We start from the raw sequence: 16,399 nt of genomic DNA on the forward strand, positions 1-16,399 counted from the left end.
TTCATTGCTGCATGATTACATGAAAAAGAAAAACACGTTTCATGGCTGGGCTACAACAAACAAACAAATCAGAACTCTCACCACAGCAACAGAACAACTAGTTTCCAAAGGAAGAGAAAAAGAGCTTTCCTGAGGTTCAGACCCTATCCAAAACATCTGATCCAAAATACCCCAAGATATTAACTTATAGAAACACCAAAAAGAAACATGGAGTCCACTTGTGGGATGGCCCTAAACAAGAAAAGTATATAATTTCATGGACTAGGATATGTCTGTCTGGTTTCTCAGTTCCATAGTTTTCTAGGAAATAGGTTGTATATTTAGTACATATATTAGTATATATATGCCATATATTTAGTACAGCTTATCTAAGAAGTGAATATATTTACTGCTCATTAGAAGCAGTGAACTATTTGATGTCTGAATAAATGAAAGAGTGAGTAAGTGAGTGACTGGATGGAAAAATGAATGACTGGATTAACGAATAAATGAATACGTATTCATAGTAAGTTCCACTGTTTGATCTGTTACCAAATCACAGACCAACGAACCTTTCCATGAGTGGTATTTCAAATTCCCTGCAGTGATTTTCTGAAGTCCCTTCCTGGCCCATGGGCTTCTCAAGAGGGAGCATGGTGGCAGGGGGTTCTGGCTTGAAAGCGTTCCTTTCTCCACCTTCCCAGCCACCACACTGAAAATGTTCCATGTATTCTGAGAGAAACACAAGACCCATGCAGGTTTCAGACAGAACAAACACAATGACACATGCACCACTACCCATTTTTTTAGAATAAATTTGTGTTTTTATTTATTTGTTTGTTTTTAGGTATGCACCATACCTTTTTTTTTTGGCCCTTTTTTTGGTTTGTTTTAATTGGAGGCTAATTACTTTAGAATAAATTTGAATTACAAAACCTTCATGGAACTGAAAACACCCCTATGGCATGAAATCAGATGTACTTACCAAAGATGCTTATGTTAAATATTTAATAAAACAAAATGCTGACTTAAAAGAAAAGAGTTAAATATATATATATTTAAATAGTTAAATATTTATAAACTATTCAATCTATTTTTTCCAAGGATAAACCCTTGAAATCTGTTGTTCTGGGTTATGACATTTAAATGGTCTGCAAATGATTTCTTTCTTTCTTTTAAAAGAACTGTATATAATTAGCCTCCAACTAATAAAAATAGATGGAAAAAAATAAAATTAAATTAAAAAAGGAAAAAAATAAAATGCAGAGACATTAAAAAATAAATAAAAGAACTGTATAGAGGAGAGAAGTTCAAGTCCTTCCTCCGTATCATTTGCCAACATAATGCACTTGTCACTAAAGAGTGTTTCTTAAACTCCCACACCTGCACGGCATGAGAAGAATACAGCACAAAACCCAAATATTTCATACCTACAATCATAATTATATTCCTTTTTTTAAGAACAGGGCATCTTAATATACATTCACTGAAAATGAGCAAACCCTATAAAAAGAAAACTAAGAAAGCAAAGTCATCATTCTGAAAGAAGCAAATTTCTTCTGACCCTATTGGAAAAAAACTCTGAGGATATATGCAAGCTTTTATAACACTACATGGGTACAAAGTAGATGATGAAAAAGGATAAAAATAATCCTTCTAAGAGATTCTTATCTAGCCAAGTACTATGGATGATACATAACAGACTGACAAGGAGCAAATGTGAATATCACAGAAAACATGTGTCAAAACCAGAAAATGGTTCTGAGAAGTTACACTGAAAATTTCTCCGCCTCAGGAGTCCATTAACAGCCTCGAGCCTTCTCAGCTGCAAACCACCTGAGAGGAGCAATTTATTTCCTACCGTCTCAAAGACTGTCATAAATTAAAGCTACCTGCAGATGCATGAGAGAGAAAAATGTGCCACCATCATTAACCAAGAAAACTGACCAGATTCCTGGGACTTCCTTGGTGGTCCAGTGGTTGACAATTCAATACGGGGGACAATACAGGGGACATGGGTTGGATTCCTGACTGGGAACAAAGATCCCACAAGCCACGGAGCAACTAATCCCGAGGCCCACAACTAGGGTCTGAGCACTGCAAAGAAAGATCCTGCATGATGCGACACAGATCCTGTGTGCTGCAACTAAGACCCAATGGAGCCAAATAAATAAACATTTTAAAAAACTGACCAGATTCCTAACTGCCCAAGTCCCTTTAAAGGCTTTGCAATAAGATAAGAAAATAAAACTGGTATATTACTCTACTGATCAATGCACAGTCAATGAATTGAACCAAAAGACATTATGTGTGTGTGTGTGTGTGTGTGTGTGTGTGTGTGTGTGTTTTAAAAAGTCTACTTCAACCCTGACACGGGGTAAGGAAATACTCAATGCCCCTGGGGTTGCTAGGTGTTCACCTCTTTCTGAAGTTCTCCAGTGACGGAGGCGCCAATGCCTTTGTCATCTCAGCAGTCAGGAAGTGATTTCTTATTTCCAGTGAAAAATTATTTGATATGTACATCCCTGTTGTGTCCTACCTGGGCCTGAGCAGGAATGGCTTAAGAATCTTGAGCCAGGAGTCCACAGCTGCATGGGACAAAACTTAGCTTCTGCTCACTTCACAGGAAGGTGTCTCCTGGGGCTTGGAGGAGGAGCTACAACAAGATCTGGACCGTACAGGGAAATGGTACTCAGCATGGAGTGCAGGAAAATATCAGGGCTCTCTGGGTTGCTTACACACCTGCCTTACTCTTCCCTCTATGTGGACCAGCTTTCTCTGTCTCTCTATTCACACAAAAGTCAGAATGGCTCTCTCTCGGCTTCTCCTCCACTTACAAGACCATGCCAACTAGACCACAATCTCCTAGTTTTAAACTCAAAATCCAGGAGGGGGAAACTGATACAGTGACCTTGGGTCAAGGGCCCACTCCAATCTGATCCATGGTGTCCAGGAGGAAGATGATGCTAAGGGCCTACCCTGAAGATATAGTGCAGGGCTGTCACGGGGTCAGGCTGAGCTGGGAAGATATTCCCAAAAGTGTCCACGGCAACTGTCCTCATAAAGACATGCCATTTCCCTGATTCACCTCTCTCTCCCCCAATATTTAAATCTTGCCTCTAGAACATGTTTTAAATTCCACTAACCCATTTTCTCTTTTTCCTTGTTCATTTCTTCCAAATCGTTTCTAAAGTGAGGTTATCAGAACGAGGCGAAACACTCTGACATGAGCTGGGGAGTGGGATTGCATGCCAGTGTACTTAGGGGACCAAGCAGTGAGCACCCCAAATCTTGACAGAGGAACACAATTAGAAGAGTTCTGTGCCGGATAATCCTGGAAGACCCCACAGAAATGGAGATGGAACTACTTCTGTGTGTGATAAACGGCCTTTCACTAGTATATTTAACAAATGTTTATCGACTGAGGTGCCAGGTCTGGGATCTGGGAATGGAATTATCATAATTCTATGTTCCAAGAGCCACACTTGAGGACTGGAGACCCAGTGATGAGCCTTGCCCTTGCACAGCTTTCCATCTGTACATTTCAGACACACAATTAAGCTAGCCGGGACAACATGTAAGGGAAGTGACAGTCTCACGGGAGTCCCGGCAAGGACACCTCACCACATCCAGCACGGTCGGGGCAGCTCCCTGGAAGAAGTGACACTTAGACTGGGCCCTGGATGAGTGAGGTGGCGTTTGTGCATCAGGGGTCCTTCTGGTGACACACAGCAGATGACCAGAGAACAAGGTCAGTTTCTGCTCCCAGTCCAGCTTCATCCTGCACATTTCTGTGATGCTTTGTCCCAGCTGAGTTGGGTGACCTTCCAGTAAAACAGCTCATGTGCCCTGCTGTGCATGAGCACCATGCCTCAGCCTGAAATGCAACTCTTCCCCCCACCTACTTCCTGTGGTTTATTACTCCTCCAGCTTCTGATCCGAAATGCACCACTCCAACGCCAACCTTTATCACACCCTATTATTTCACTTGCCCCTTTCTCCAGTCTGTGAGATTTTTAAGGCAAGAATCCGGTCTCCCATAACTTATATTCTGGAACTTCCAGATGTTAGAAAAGTTTGCAAGAGACTTACCTGGTGATCCAGTGGTAAAGAATCCGCTGGTTAATGCAGGCAACATGGGCTTAATCCCTGCTCCAAGAAGACTCCACACGCCACGGGGCAACTAAGTCCATGCTCTAGAGCCCGTGAGCTGCAACTACTGAGCCCGTGCCCCTAACAGCCTGGGCTCCACAAGAAGAGAAGCATCGCAGTGAGCGCCCGTGCACCCCAACTAGAGAGCAGCTCCCGCTCTGCAACTAGAGAAAGCCCACGCGCAGCAATGAAGACCCAGTGCAGCCAAAAATAAAATAAAATTTTAAAAGTTTGCAAAATGAATAAATGGAAATAAAGACACATTTCTGGATGCCAGGCAAAGGGCTTGATGCTAGATACACGTTATTTCATTTAATTCTCAACGCCATCCTGGAAAACTGTTGTATTCGCCCCCGTTGTGTAGATAAGAAAACAGAGGCGGGAAGAGATGAGTAACTTGTCAGCATTGACACTGCTGGGATAAGAGGGCAGCTCCCAGGGCGGATTTCATTCCTTCCACTTCTCCCAACAACACAGAAAATACTGCAGTTCCTGAGGGGCTACAATTCCAGCAGCATCCTTATCAGCTCTCACGGAAACACTTAACAGAGTTCACAGCTCATACATACGCGGATTCATTTTTTAACACAACTCACCTGATTTTTTCCAGCCACTTAAGGAAAGGAGAAACACTCACCGCTGGAGTGATTTCTTTTAGACTAGCCACTTTGTAGAGATTCAGGAAAGACTTACGAAGAACAGTGAGAAATCTCCTTGCCCAAACCTCTTCTATGGCCAGGAAGACTATGTTTTCCTGGAGTAAGAATTTGGACCATTAGCAAACGGTTTATAACCAACGACCGATGATCTAAGTGTCCTGGAGACAAACGTGTTCTCTTAAAAAGAATCGTTCTGCATTTTAATCTTGTCTAATCTCAGAAAAATACTTACTAAATTGTTAGCAAGTATTCATATTCAGGAATAAAACTGACTCTCTGAGACGTTAGAAAATGTTATGCTTTATTCCTGCCCTCCAAGTTTTTTTCCTTTAAAATCTTTTCCATCTGTAATGGCATTTGCAGGAACACAGGTGGACCCAGAGATTGTCATACTAAGTGAAGTAAGTCAGAAAGAAAAGGACAAATACCATATGATATCACTTCTGTGTGGAATCTAAATAGGACATAAATGAACTTATCTACAAAACTGAATCAGATTCACAGACACAGAGAACAGACTTCATGGTTGTAGGGGAAGGGATGGTTTAGGAGTTTAGGATTAGAAGATGCAAACTGTTATAAATAAGATGAATAAGCAAGGTCCTGCTGTATAGCACAGGGAACTCTATTCAATAGCCTGTAATGAACCATAAGGGAAAAGAATATGAAACAGAATGCATAAATCTTTTCAATCTACAATTTCATATGCCAAGCTCCACTGTAAAATAACCTTTTACAACCAAATTATACATCTCTTCCAAGTGGGTCATTTTTGAATTGCTGACCTGACCTTTACCATTTTGGGAGGATCAAACAGAAGTTGCTCACCATGAATTCAATTATACTATGAGCCACTGTTCCAGTTATCACTGGAAACAACATCAGCAACGGCTACTCACAGACTGGTCTGAAAGGGCAGAGTGAGAAGAAAGACTGTCCTTCTCCAGAAAACTCTCCCTCTCAACTTACAGAAACCCTTCCTAACATCTGAAACCTAAAGGACCCTGAAATATGCTTTTTCCTTGTCACTTCGTGAGTTATTCAATGCCTCCCATTTTCTACCTTGAGCTACAAAACCTCCCCCCAGATAAACTGGGCTTTGCTCAGTATTCCACATGCTCTGAGTCTTGATTCAAGCAGCCAATGGCGGGCCAGGATGGACCAGAGACATGGTGGTCATTGGGGACTAGCCTATCCTCTACTCTACAAATGACTTAAAACTACACGCTTCAGCATTTTTTTAAATCAATGGACAAAGAAGATGTGGCATAGACAGACAGATCTACAATGGAATATTATTCAGCCACAGAAAGGAACAAAATTGTGCCATCTGCAGAGATGTGGATGGACCCAGAATCTGTCATACAGAATGAAGCAAGTCAGGAAGAGAAAAACAAATATTAACACATACATGTGGAATCTAGAAAAATGGCAGATGAACCTATTTGCAGGGCAGGAATAGAGAGGCAGACATAAAAATGGACTTTGAACTGGAAGACCGCAAAGTGCACGGCCTTGTGTAAAACAGCTAGTGGGAAGCTGCTGTGTAACACAGGGAGCTCAGCTCTGTGCTCTGTGATGACCTAGAGGGTGGGATGAGGGGATGAGGTGGGAGGAAGCTCCAAGAGGGAGGGGGTGTATGCACACACATAGCTGATTCACTTCATTGCACAGCAGAAACCAACATACCATGGTAAAGTAACTATATCCTGATTAAAAAAAAATTATTTGTATTAATGTTCGCATATACCAGCGCCATGCACAGTACACGGAGTATTAAATGCGCTCAGGAGACAGGTGTTCTTCATTTTAAGCAATAAACATGACCTCTCCAAAAGCTATTCCTAGAAAACTTCTTTACTAGAAAATGCTGTAAGCTCACTATTTAAAAACATCCTTTAGGGAAACCTTTTGCAAAGTAACACATCCCTGCTAAAATGTAAATAATGTGTTTATTTTCTAGATGTAAGTATTTGTGGGTTTCTATTCAGTCAGCCAGTTCAGTCGCTCAGTCGTGTCTGACTCTTTGCGACCCCATGAACCGCAGCACGCCAGGCCTCCCTCTCCATCACCAACTCCCGGAGTTTACTCAAATTCATGTCCATCGAGTTGGTGATGCCATCCAGCCATCTCATCCTCTGTCATCCCCTTCTCCTCCTGGCCCCAATCCCTCCCAGCATCAGGGTCTTTTCTAATGAGTCAGATCTTCCCATGAGGTGGCCAAAGTATTGGGATTTCAGCTTCAACATCAGTCCTTCCAATGAACACCCAGGATTGATCTCCTTCAGGATGGACTGGTTGGATCTCCTTGCAGTCCAAGGGACTCTCAAGAGTCTTCTCCAACACCACAGTTCAAAAGCATCAATTTTTCGGTGCTCAGATTTCTTCACAGTCCAACTCTCACATCCATACATGACCACTGGAAAAACCATAGCCTTGACCAGGCAGACCTTTGTTGGCAAAGTAATGTCTCTGCTTTTTAATATGCTGTCTAGGTTGGTCATAACTTTCCTTCCAAGGAGTAAGCATCTTTTAATTTCATGGCTGCAATCACCATCTGCAGTGATTTTGGAGCCCCCAAAATAAAGTCTGACACTGTTTCCACTGTCTCCCCATCTATTTCCCATGGAGTGATGGGACCGGATGCCATGATCTTAGTTTTCTGAATGTTGAGCTTTAAGTCAACTTTTTCACTCTCCTCTTTCACTTTCATCAAAAGGCTTTTTAGTTCCTCTTCACTTTCTGCCATAAGGGTGGTGTCATCTGCATATCTGAGGTTATTGATATTTCTCCCAGCAATCTTGATTCCAGCTTGTGCTTCTTCCAGCCCAGCGTTTCTCATGATGTACTCTGCATATAAGTTAAATAAGCAGGGTGACAATATACAGCCTTGACATACTCCTTTTCTTATTTGGAATCAGTCTGTTGTTCCATGTCCAGTTCTAACTGTTGCTTCCTGACCTGCATACAGGTTTCTCAGGAGGCAGGTCAGGTGGTCTGGTATTCCCACCTCCTTCAGAATTTTCCACAGTTTATTGTGATCCACACAGTCGAAGGCTTTGGCATAGTCAATAAAGCAGAAATAGATGTTTTTCTGGAACTCTCTTGCTTTTTCGATGATCCAGCGGATATTGGCAATTTGATCTCTGGTTCCTCGGCCTTTTCTAAAACCAGCTTGAACATCTGGAAGTTCTAGGTTCACGTATTGCTGAAGCCTGGCTTGGAGAATTTTGAGCATTATTTTACTAGCGTGTGAGATGAGTGCAATTGTGGGGTGGTTTGAGCATTCTTTGGGATTGCCTTTCTTAGGGATTGGAATGAAAACGGACGTTTTCCAGTCCTGTGGCCACTGCTGAGTTTTCCAAATTTGCTGGCGTATTGAGTGCAGCACTTTCACAGCATCATCTTTCAGGATTTGAAATAGCTCCACTGGAATTCCATCACATCCACCAGCTTTGTTCATAGTGATGCTAAGGCCCACTTGACTTCACATTCCAGGGTGTCGGAGGCCTGGCGTGCTGTGATTCATGGGGTTGCAAACAGTCGGACACGACTGAGCGACTGAACTGACTGACTGATTTCTTGTCAAGGACACACCTCAGCTGTGAACATCTTCTCCCAACTCTGATCTGTATATGCTGCATAGAGTAAATGCTCTCAAAAATTTTGCTAAATGAGTGATTTCCCTGGTGGTTCAGTGGCTAAGACTCCATGCTCCCAACGCAATGGACCTGGGTTCGATCCTGGTTGGGGAACTAGACCCCACGTGCCCAACTAAAGATCCCAGATGCAGCCACAAAGAAAAAATTACAAGTGCTGCAACTAAGACCTAGCACAGACATATTAAATGAATAAGTAAAACTTTGCTAAAGGAATAAATGAAAATAAAGGAACACATATAGATGTTCTTTTTTTTTTTTTTTTTAGATGTTTTTTTATCCTGCATAAGAACCTCCGTCTGAGATCTCCAAGATCCACTACTTCAATCATTCTATAACCAAATGCGGCCAGTGCCCCACAGCATCCAGGGCCTGGGGCCTCCTTGTCCACTATTAGGATGGCCCATTCCTGGTCTCTGGTCCTCCCCCTGCCCTCCACAGTCATCTCCTCCCCAACTGGTGTCTACCCCAGAGAATTATGAAAGGAAGAGGGAGGCAGAAGAGAGTCCAGCTGCTCATGTCTCTTCTGCTATGGCCCTAGTGGGAGGGGAAAGGAAGTCACTAGAAAAGCTATCCAGGAATATAGAAAAATGGTATAGATGATCTTATCTGCACAACAGAAATACAGAACAAAGGTATGGACACAAAGGCAGTAAAGGAAGGGGTCAGGTGAACTGGGAAATTGGCCTTGACATATACACACTATTGATACTATGTATAAAAGAGACAGCTAATGAGTACCTATTGTATGGCACCGGGAACTCGACTCACTGCTCTGTGGCGGCCTAAATGGGAAGGAAATCCCCCAAAGAGGGGCTATATGTACACATAGAACTGATTCACTTCCCTGTACAGCAGAAACTAGTACAACACTGTAAAGCAACTACACTCCAGTAACAGTTTTAAAAAATGAAAAGCTACCCAAACTGTTCTGAATTCTCAAGCACTTTCTACAGGGTATCAACTTACAGTGAGTGGGTACAGAATCATGTGAGCTGCAGAAGCAACCAGTTCTTTGCAGAAGGTGGTTCCTTTTAGCCTGGCCCCTCTGGAAACACAAGACGCAGTCTAGGAAGAAGGAAGAGAAGGCCAAGAACTGAGAAGGCAGGCCCGCTAAGTGAGCCCTATCGCTCCAGGGAAGATAGTTCACTTGCAGCAGAAATTTGGAGTGAGGCTAAATGAGGACTCTTCACCTCTCCATGAAACATCCGGCATTGTCTGGAAACACTTTTGGGTGTCACAGCTGGGAAGAAGGGTGTACTACAGGCCAGGGATGCTGCTAAATACCCGTCTATGCCCAAGATGTTCCCCCCCTCCATAATAAAGGATTATTCAGTTACCAAGTGTCAGTAGCATGGAAGATGAGAATCCCTGGGTTACAATGTTCATGGCAGCACTGTTTATAATAGCCAGGACATGGAAGCAACCTAGATGCCCATCAGCAGACAAATGGATAAGGAAGCTGTGGTACATATACACTATGGAATATTACTCAGCCATTAAAAAGAATTCATTTGAATCAGTTCTAATGAGATGGATGAAACTGGAGCCCATTATACAGAGTGAAGTAAGCCAGAAAGATAAAGACCAATACAGTATACTAACACACATATATGGAATTTAAAAAGATGATAACGATAACCCTATATGCAAAACTGAAAAAGAGACACAGATGTACAGAACAGACTTTTAGACTCTGTGGGAGAAGGTGATGGTGGGATGTTCAGAGAGAACAGCATTGAAACAAGTATACTATCAAGGGTGAAACAGATCACCAGCCCAGGTTGGATGCATGAGACAAGTGCTCAGGGCTGGTGCACTGGGAAGACCCAGAGGGATGGGATGGGGAGGGAGGCGGGAGCGGGGATCGGGATGGGGTACATGTAAATCCATGGCTGATTCATGTCAATGTATGGCAAAAACCACTACAATATAAAGAAAAAAATTTTTTAAATTAAAGAAAAAAAAAAGAGAGAATCCCTGGGTTACATGAAAGCTTGCAATCAAGAATTCTGGGCCCACTGCGGCAAGGACCATATTTCAAGTAAAATAGTCTTATAGGGTCAGGATTTCCATAACAACAAAAAAAGAATTCTGGTCCACATGTATACCTATGACTGATCCATGTGGATGTACAGCAGAAACCAACAAAACATTGTAATTATCTTTCAATTAAAAATAAATAAATTAAGAAAAAAAAAGATTTCTGGTCTATCGTGGTTGTCAAGATGGAGGCAGATGAGGGAGGGAGGGATTGGGAATTTGGGATTAGCAGATACAAACTATAATATATAGGATAGCTAGATAACAAGGTCCTACTATATAGCACAGGGAATTCATATTCAGTATCCTGTAATAAACCATAATGGAAAAGAAAATGAAAAGGGATATCTGTATAACTGAATCACTTTGTTGTACACCAGAAACTAACACAACATTTTAAATCAACTATACTTCAATTTAAAAAAAATCGTGAAGGTTTGTCATAGGCACGCAAGATTATTTTAACTCTATAAAATCAGGCAATCCAATTGCTATATTAAAATAAACTAAAACCATTAAAAAAAAAAAAAAAGGATTCTAGTATAGTCTATGGTTCAGAAAGCCAAAGATGGCACTCACCATGGAAGAATAAGGAAAAGGTAAAGCAAATTCCGACCTAACATAAGTGAGCATAAAGAACTAAACAATACAAAGCATTATGATGTACATTCAAAAGTTTTCTCTCTCAGAGGTCAATGTTTCAGGTCATATCCATTCCCTTGTTCAACAAACATTAACTGAGCAACTACTTTGATTGCAGCCATGAAATTAAAAGATGCTTACTCCTTGGAAGGAAAGTTATGACCAACCTAGACAGCATATTAAAAAACAGAGACTTACTTTGTCAACAAAGGTACGTCTAGTTAAGGCTATGGTTTTTCCAGTGGACATGTATGGATGTGAGAGTTGGACTATAAAGAAAGCTGAGTGCCGAAGAATTGATGCTTTTGAACTGTGGTGTTGGAGAAGACTCTTGCGAGTCCCTTGGACTGCAAGGAGATCCAACCAGTCCATCCTAAAGGCGATCAGTCCTGGGTGTTCATTGGAAGGACTGATGTTGAAGCTGAAACTCCAATACTTTGGCCACCTGATGCAAAGAGCTGGCTCATTGGAAAAGTCCCTGATGTTGGGAAAGATTGAAGGCGGGAGAAGGGGACGACAGAGGATGAGGTGGTTGGATGGCATCAGTGACTCAATAGACATGAGTTTGGGTAAACTCCAGGAGTTGGTGATGGACAGGGAGGCCTGGGGTGCTGCGGTTCATGGGGTTGCAAAGAGTCGGACACGACTGAGCGACTGAACTGAGCTGAACTTTGGACTACACGCCTTCTGGGCTCTGGATACACGTACAAGTGGGAAGCCAAGGACTTCCTAAGAATGAAAGTGAAAAGTGTCAGTTATTCAATCGTGTCCAGTTATTTGCAACCCCATGGACTGTAGCCCGCCAGGCTCCTCTGTCCATGGAATTCTCCAGGTTACAATACTGGAGTGGGTAGCCATTCCCTTCTCCAGGCGATCTTTCCAACGCAGGGATCAGACATGAGTCTCCTGCTTGGCAGGCAGACTCAACCATCTGAGCCACCAGGGAAGGCACCCCTAAGAATGTTGTCCAGCAATATTTTTGTTCAGAAACAGGGAATGTGGAATCGGAGGACTGTGGCAACTGAAAAGAGGAATTCCACCCTTCCACCAGCTTATAGCTTAATTGTCAGTTGAATGTTACATACAAACCATCCCTCGTAGACCCAGGGGCCTTTAGGATTTTTTAAAAAAACAATTCTTCACAAAAAGTCCCTTGGCTACAGGGAAATTCATTCATCTCATTGATTGGGCTCAGAATCTTGAGCAAAGATCATTGCTGCACTGTTCCCAATTACCTCATTTATCTTCACTGCCCCAAACAGGGGCTTCCCTGATAGCTCAGTTGGTGAAGAATCCACCTGCAATGCAGGAGATCCTGGTTCAATCCCTGGGCAGGGAAGATCCCCTGGAGAAGGGAAAGCCCAACCATTCCAATATTCTGGCCTGGAGAATTCCATGGACTATATAGCGCATGGGGTAGCAAAGAGTCAAAGAGTCGAACACGACTGATGAACAATCTAAAAATTAAGAAGACAACAAAGAATACTTGGTCAGTCAATAATATCTGCTGCTATAAAGGCAGCTTGGAGAAGGAAATGGCAACCCACTCCAGTGTTCTTGCCTGGAGAATCCCAGGGATGGCGGAGTCTGGTGGGCTGCCGTCTATGGGGTCGCACAGAGTCGGACATGACTGAAGCAACTTAGCAGCAGCAGCATAAAGGCGGCTTACTTACACTCTCCACTAATCCAGACACCCTCACTGTCAACTCCCTCAGTGGGGACACAGAGAAGATGAACCAAAGGTGATGTCATAATATCAAGGATAAGGCTTGGAACATTCCCTAACTTGCTCTTGACACCTTGAGAAGAGTATTTTGTAATCATCATCTCTTCCAGTTTGTTGAGTGTAATTATTAACCAACAAAATAACTCACTGATACCAACAGACAGATAAACTTTTATTGTTATTTTTTTCTACTTGGGTAGAAGTGGCAAACAACCAAAGGACTGCCCTAAAATGTATTTGGCTACATTAATAAAATATGAGCTTCTCTAAATTTAAACTTAAAATCCAATTAATTCATCAAAATGTCAGTTGTCACCTCAAGCATTTTAGTAAAAAGGAGATCTCTTGGAATAAAAAAGAATCTTCACAGGAATAGAGGGTGCAGTAATGTGATATTTCTTATCACAATGACCACTGTAGCCCTGTCCCCTGATATTTACTCTTTAAATGAAGCCTCAGAGAAGGTATTTAAGAATACCACTGGTGGTACAAGAGACTCACTTTCCATATGGTCTTTTCCCTGACTTAATTATTAAGTGTGTTTGGACCAAACACAATCAATCACTGCTGTAAGCTCCCCACTGACACCCAGAGTCATGAACCTTGGTGAAAATTTCTACAAAGCACACGGGACCAGTCACAAATAGAATTACAATGATAAATCTTAGGACTTCAGGGCCTAAATAGATGATGCTAGGAAGGCTGTAATTTGTACAATTGTCTTTATTTAGGCAATTCTAATTTCTTATTAAGAGAGCTGAGAACAGAAATAAGAAAGAGACAATGTCTAATAGAAATTTAGAAAGCAGAAATAGAAACTGAGAGTCCTACCCTTATCTATAAGAGAAATCATTTCCAATGGGTTTTCATTCTCTTATCCTATACCCAGTGTTTCTCAGCTGAAAAGAAAACTTAGTCCCTTCCTTCTGTGATCCAAAGCCCATTTATCAGCTACAATTCTAGCATTAGCACCAGGAGATTGGAGGAGATGCAGATAACCTTTAAAGGTTGATACGGAGTTAAATGCAATCACTCTCATCCTTTAAAAACAAGAAAGGGCATAAAACAAAACATTATAAAATCGTATGCTTCTTCCTGCACATAACTTAAAAGTTACCAGCTAACCGCCAGCATACCATTGACCTTTGGCTTGGAACCAAGGGCTTTAGGGAAAAACTAAAGGTAGACACATTTTTAGAACTCAGTATGATTAATTTACAAAAGCCTGATTTTTTTTTCCTAAAGACTGATAAAATATGTTTCAATTTCAAGTACTGAAGGATAAAACCACATCTCAAAATCATTAAGCTGTTAGTCTTTATTACAAATGGAATGAAGCAATACTCATTTCTTGGACTGACGGAGGTGGTAAATGGCTCTCTTTCTGCTTGTAGAACAACAGTGATGGAATCACCAAATTATGATTTAGAGTTATAGGTTCCAGAGTTTGTTGTAGCCACCTTCTCTCTTCCAAATGAGAAAAAGAAATCCCCACCAAATTAGTCCTGGTCACACAGGTAATGTCTGTATAAACTGATCACAGCATCGCCAAAGCCATCAGCTGGAACCACTAGCAAAGAAAAGTTTCAGCTGCTCCACCTGGAACCAAGCATTCATCTCTCAAGGACCAAATGCCAATCATTAGAATGATCCACAGGCAACCTCCAAACTCAGGACAAAGGGAATGAAAAAGATCTAAAATGAAGACCCCAGTAATTCCTGCATCATCAGGCCTAAGGGATCCAGGGAAGAGTTAAAATCCAGGCGTGCAGAGTCTGCTGTTTCTCACTAAGCCATCTGAGACCCGACCCGGGGCAGCTAACACTTTCAGATCCACAGAGAAGCCACACAGGACAAGAATACACTGAGTTTCCAGTCTCCCGTGACACCTCAAGTGCAAGCAGATAAAGACAAGAGAGATGTCTGTGGGAAGGAGAGAGGGTGTTAAGAAAACGGATCAGAAATTCCTAAAGGTCCGAGAGAACCGTCTCCAGGCCTCTTCCTAAAACTTGCAAACCTGGGTCTGTGTGTGCGGGCAGGACAGCAGGGAGGGGCTGGACGCGTGCCTGGGCGCGCTCCCGGAGACTGCCGAGCCAACTGCAAGGCAGATGCGCTAGCCGACCAGGAAAATGGGGCCAGGGTGGAGGCGCGGAGGGGGACACCTGGGAGGGTATGGGCGGGGGGGTGGTCTTACTTTTGTAGCTCGTCGCCCAGGGCTGGTAGCCGTAGTAGCCGGTGATGCGCAGGATCCGCTCCTCGATGGACGTGAGCCCCACGGGCCCGCTGGTGAGGTCCTCCACCGAGCGCGACCATTTCAGATCCTCCTTAATCGCCTCGTCCACCACCAAGTATTTGAGCTGCCGGAGCTGGGGGCTGATGTCGGACAGTCTCCGGGGGCTGACGTCCGGTGACCTCCTCATGCCACTGAGGCCGCGGGCAGATTGGTAGGGAGGGACAGAAGGGGAGGGGGAGAATGTGGGTGAGATCCCAGGGCAAGCTGGGCGCAGCCCGGGGCCCTCTACGGGCAGATGCGGCCCTTCCCCGCTCCACCGCTCCCCCAGCTCCCTCGGCAGCCTGGGCGTCGGGTCCCGTCTCCGGACCCGGCACTGGGCGCTTCGGGGCAGAGCAGGTTGGGGCGAGTGGCGAGGGAGAGGATGCCCTAAACTTCCCAAACAGCTCAGCCGCGCGCGCCGCCCCCTCCCCAGCTTCAGACTGCCAGTATCCCAGCTGCCGAAGGCCACCCCGCCGCCCGCTCGCGCCCCCGCGCCCCGGGCGCTACTCACATGGCGATGCCTTTGCCCCTCGGTGCGCCGCCGGGAAACTCTCGGATCCCCATAGGCAATGTCAGAGTAGGGCCGGGAGCTCCCAGACTTGAGGCTGAGGGGCCGCGGGCCCGAGCTGCCCGCGGCCGCGGCCCCTGGGAAGGTGGGCGCGAGGCCCGGCGAGGGTCCCCACGCCGCCCGGGCGCGCCCGAGCCACGGTCGGCGAAAGCCTCGGCGGTGTGCGGCGCGATGCGGGCGCGGCGGCTCAGCCCGGCTCCAGCCGGTCCGCGGGACTCGCTGCAGCCCGCCGGCCGCAGGGCAGTGCCAGCGCCGCCCCCCTTGCCTGTAGCCGCCGCCACCGCCCCGGGCACACGGCAGGCGCGGGAGCCCCCTAACCCGGAGAGCGCCGGCGGCGGTATGCGCTCTCGAGGCACCTGGGAGGACCGGAGGTGCGGGCCCCCAAGCGCGGGAACCAGGCGGGGGCGCTGCTGCCCCCTTCCCGCCGCCCACGTGTGCGCGGGGCTCCGGAGCCCGCACCAGCCGCCCGCGCTCCGCCCCGCAACCTTGGGGCTAGGGGCGCGCTCCTCCTCCCCTCTCTTAGGACCTATCACATCATTCTGTTCCTGATTCAGTAGTTCAGCTCAGTTTCAATCTCTCTTTCTCTTTCCTCCTTCTAAAATAATGAGCAAAAACTACTTGGAAAAACAGAAACCTGGTTCCAAACCCACCAAAATCATGCTCAGAATGCCATATGGCATTTCATAGTCAAAGCTGAGA

The 16,399-nt window shown here is 44.5% G+C and overlaps 1 protein-coding gene across 1 annotated transcript in view; it reads right to left on the reverse strand.

The window, feature by feature from the left end:
• The window catches only part of SLC35F3 (solute carrier family 35 member F3), a 416,096-nt gene extending 400,088 nt beyond the window's left edge, over positions 1-16,008 (reverse strand). The window contains exons 1-2 of the mRNA XM_043477108.1: positions 15,644-16,008; positions 15,055-15,284 (exon numbers count right to left, since the gene is read on the reverse strand). Of these exons, the coding sequence (XP_043333043.1) occupies positions 15,055-15,284; positions 15,644-15,696 (283 nt within the window). The 5' untranslated portion in view covers positions 15,697-16,008. The remainder of the gene's footprint in view (positions 1-15,054; positions 15,285-15,643) is intronic.
• Positions 16,009-16,399: the final 391 nt, after the last annotated feature.

This window comes from Cervus canadensis, chromosome 8 (assembly GCF_019320065.1).
Source record: "Cervus canadensis isolate Bull #8, Minnesota chromosome 8, ASM1932006v1, whole genome shotgun sequence".
Taxonomy (NCBI): domain Eukaryota; kingdom Metazoa; phylum Chordata; class Mammalia; order Artiodactyla; family Cervidae; genus Cervus; species Cervus canadensis.